The 2,911-nt window shown below is 38.0% G+C and overlaps 1 protein-coding gene across 1 annotated transcript; it reads left to right on the plus strand.

The window, feature by feature from the left end:
* The first annotated feature begins 391 nt into the window (after positions 1-391).
* Positions 392-1,147, plus strand: LOC130966094 (secreted RxLR effector protein 161-like). Its single transcript, XM_057890854.1, has one exon. It carries the CDS (start codon positions 392-394, stop codon positions 1,145-1,147), a length of 756 nt encoding a protein of 251 aa, XP_057746837.1.
* Positions 1,148-2,911: the final 1,764 nt, after the last annotated feature.

The raw sequence follows: 2,911 nt of genomic DNA on the forward strand, positions 1-2,911 counted from the left end.
TAGGCTACTCTTTAACTAGCAAAGCTTTTAGAGTATATAATAAACGCATCATGACTATAGAAGAAAGTATTCATGTCGCTTTTGATGAAACTAACCATTATTGTGCTAGAAAAGATTTTGATAAAAATGTAGAAAACCTTGGTTCACTAAATTTGAATAGTGAAGACAAAGAAAAAGATTTAAATGAAGCCTCTACAAGCTCAACAAAGGATAGTGCTCAAGTTGAAGAAATTGAACCATCACAAGCACAAATAAATGCACTTCCAAAGGATTGGCGTACTTCAAAGGATCATCCTCTAGACAACGTCATTGGTGGTGTTTCGAAAGGGGAAAAGAAGGAACTTTCGTTAGCCAAACCAAATATTGCAAGGAATTGCTCAAAAGATTTGGAATGGACAATGCTAAGGCAATGGACACACCAATGAGCACTACTTGCTACCTTGACAAAGATGAACAAGGTAAAAGCATAGATGTAAAGAAGTATAGAGGCATGATAGGATCATTACTTTATCTAACGGCAAGTAGGCCAGATATCATGTTTAGTGTATGCATGTGTGCGAGATACCAAGCTAATCCTAAGGAATCTCACTTAAGTGCGGTAAAAAGGATTATGAAGTATCTCATAGGAACATTAAATGTCGGATTGTGGTATCCGAAAGGATCCACCTGTGATTTGATTGGTTATTCCGATTCCGATTTTGCCGGTTGCAAATTGGATAGGAAAAGCACTAGCGGCACTTGTCACTTGCTAGGAAACTCTCTTGTTTCATGGTATAGTAAGAAACAAGTAAGTGTAGCCTTGTCTACCGCCGAAGCCGAGTATGTAGCCGCCGGTAGTTGTTGCGCCCAAATTTTATGGATGAAACAACAACTTATGGATTATGGTCTCATGCTTAACCACATTCCTATCAAATGTGATAATACTAGTGCAATAAATTTAACCAAGAATCCGGTTCAACATTCAAGAACCAAGCATATTGAGATTAGACATCACTTCATAAGAGACCATGTTGAAAAGGGTGATGTGGTTATTGAATTTGTTGAAACTAGTAAACAACTAGCAGACATCTTCACTAAACCTTTATGTAAAGAAAGTTTTTTTAACATCCGAAATGAACTTGGTATCTTGGATTCTAATCTAATATGATTTGTTTGAATTCATTGTATTCATGTTGCTATTTTTTGTATCTCTTACTAACTTAAGCATTGGAGATATCCAATTAGCCTTTGTTTTGTAGGTTTATGAGTTGATGAATGAGTGATCAATTTTGAGGTAGATTGAAGAACTTGAAGATTATAAACAATGGAGGATCAACAAATTAAAGTTTATAATGGTTTAAGTGAGTATATACATGATGGAACTCAAAGATTTGAAGAAAGAACCCCCAAAGGATGAAATTTTGGTGATTTTGGGCAAATGATGCATGTTGCATCGATGCAACCAAGCTCTGCATCGATGCAAAGCACACAACGTGCTATGTGCATCGATGCAAAGCCCTTTGCATCGATGCAAAGCACACGACGTGCTATGTGCATCGATGCAAAGCCTATTGCATCGATGCAAACTCGACCAAATTGCACAAAAACACGTAAATTTGGCATTTTTTGAACAACAAAACCCCTTTTTTCATCATCTTCATCCTCACAACTCATATCCCCACATTCAAACCTCCATAACCTCCAAAACAAGCTCAAACATACCCTCATACAACTCACAAAACTTTGATACCCACTACAAACAAACTACATATTTGAAGTCCCCACACTCTCCTCTACAAAACCCATAAAACAAAATCATCAACAATGCCTAGAATCAAGAGAACCATGAAGAAGTCAAAAGGCTCTTCAAGTGTGGTTCCACCTCCAAGTAATCATCCTTTGGCAAGGTACTTTGCTTCTAATGAAGATCTTCAATTCTATGAGGAAAAGCGCCGGAAGAAAGGAAATTCCTCCGAGGTATTTGGATCCGACCCTTCTTGTCATTCATAAGTTTGATACTCTTAAGGCTATTCTAGTTCATCAAGGTCTCATGGATTTGTTCAAATTAAGAGTAAATATTATCCGAATTTAGTTGCCATAGCCTATAGTACACTCATGATTGAGATTGTTGAGGGAGATGAATCAAATTTCACATTGTTCTTCAAGATAGGAAGAAAGGATTATAGGCTAGATGGTGATGAGTTAGCCCCCATTTGGGAGTTACCAAATCAAGGTGACATGTTTCAAGGTGGTAAAACCCCAATTGAGAATGGGGTATTCTAAGGAAAATGCCATGCATATGTTCAACCTTGTACAAGGAGCTCACTCCAAAATTAGTTGCAATTCAATGAGTGCGGAACATAGAACTTGTTATATCTAGTCACCTATGTATTGCAACCTAGAATATCCGGGCATGCGAATGTAACTGATGAAGATTTGATTGTCCATGTGGCTATGATAAATGGGATTAAGATTAATTGGCCATACTCATATTACAAAATGATTAGGCTCAAGATGAAGGATAGGAATGGTGGATTAGGATTCCTTTGCCTATGGTCTAAAGTTTTCGATTATGTTGGTATTGAGTATCAAATGAGATTGCCAAGGAAGTACCACCCCAATCTTGTATCAACACTCATCTTCTCAATAAAATGGGAGAAGAAATGTTGATGAGCAAGATCCTCAAGAGCAAGCTCCTCCACAAGCACCTCAAGCTCAAGAACCACCCTCCTTGGTTGATGTAATGAGAGAAGAGAATTACAATCCATCAACCAAAACATCCAAAGGATTGAAGTAGAGCATGGTAGGCAACTTGAGGCACTTAATCGTCGTGTGTCTCGTGTGGATCATCGCACGGGTCGCTTGGATCGTCGTATTGATGACCTATATGAGCATTTTGGCATCCACCTACCATATGAAGAGGATACTGATA

Source organism: Arachis stenosperma, chromosome 3 (assembly GCF_014773155.1).
Source record: "Arachis stenosperma cultivar V10309 chromosome 3, arast.V10309.gnm1.PFL2, whole genome shotgun sequence".
In the NCBI taxonomy this organism is placed as follows: domain Eukaryota; kingdom Viridiplantae; phylum Streptophyta; class Magnoliopsida; order Fabales; family Fabaceae; genus Arachis; species Arachis stenosperma.

Excerpts from the sequence above, each read along its gene's own strand:
- LOC130966094 (XM_057890854.1), top strand. The coding sequence starts at position 392 with ATGGACAATGCTAAGGCAATGGACACACCAATGAGCACTACTTGCTAC.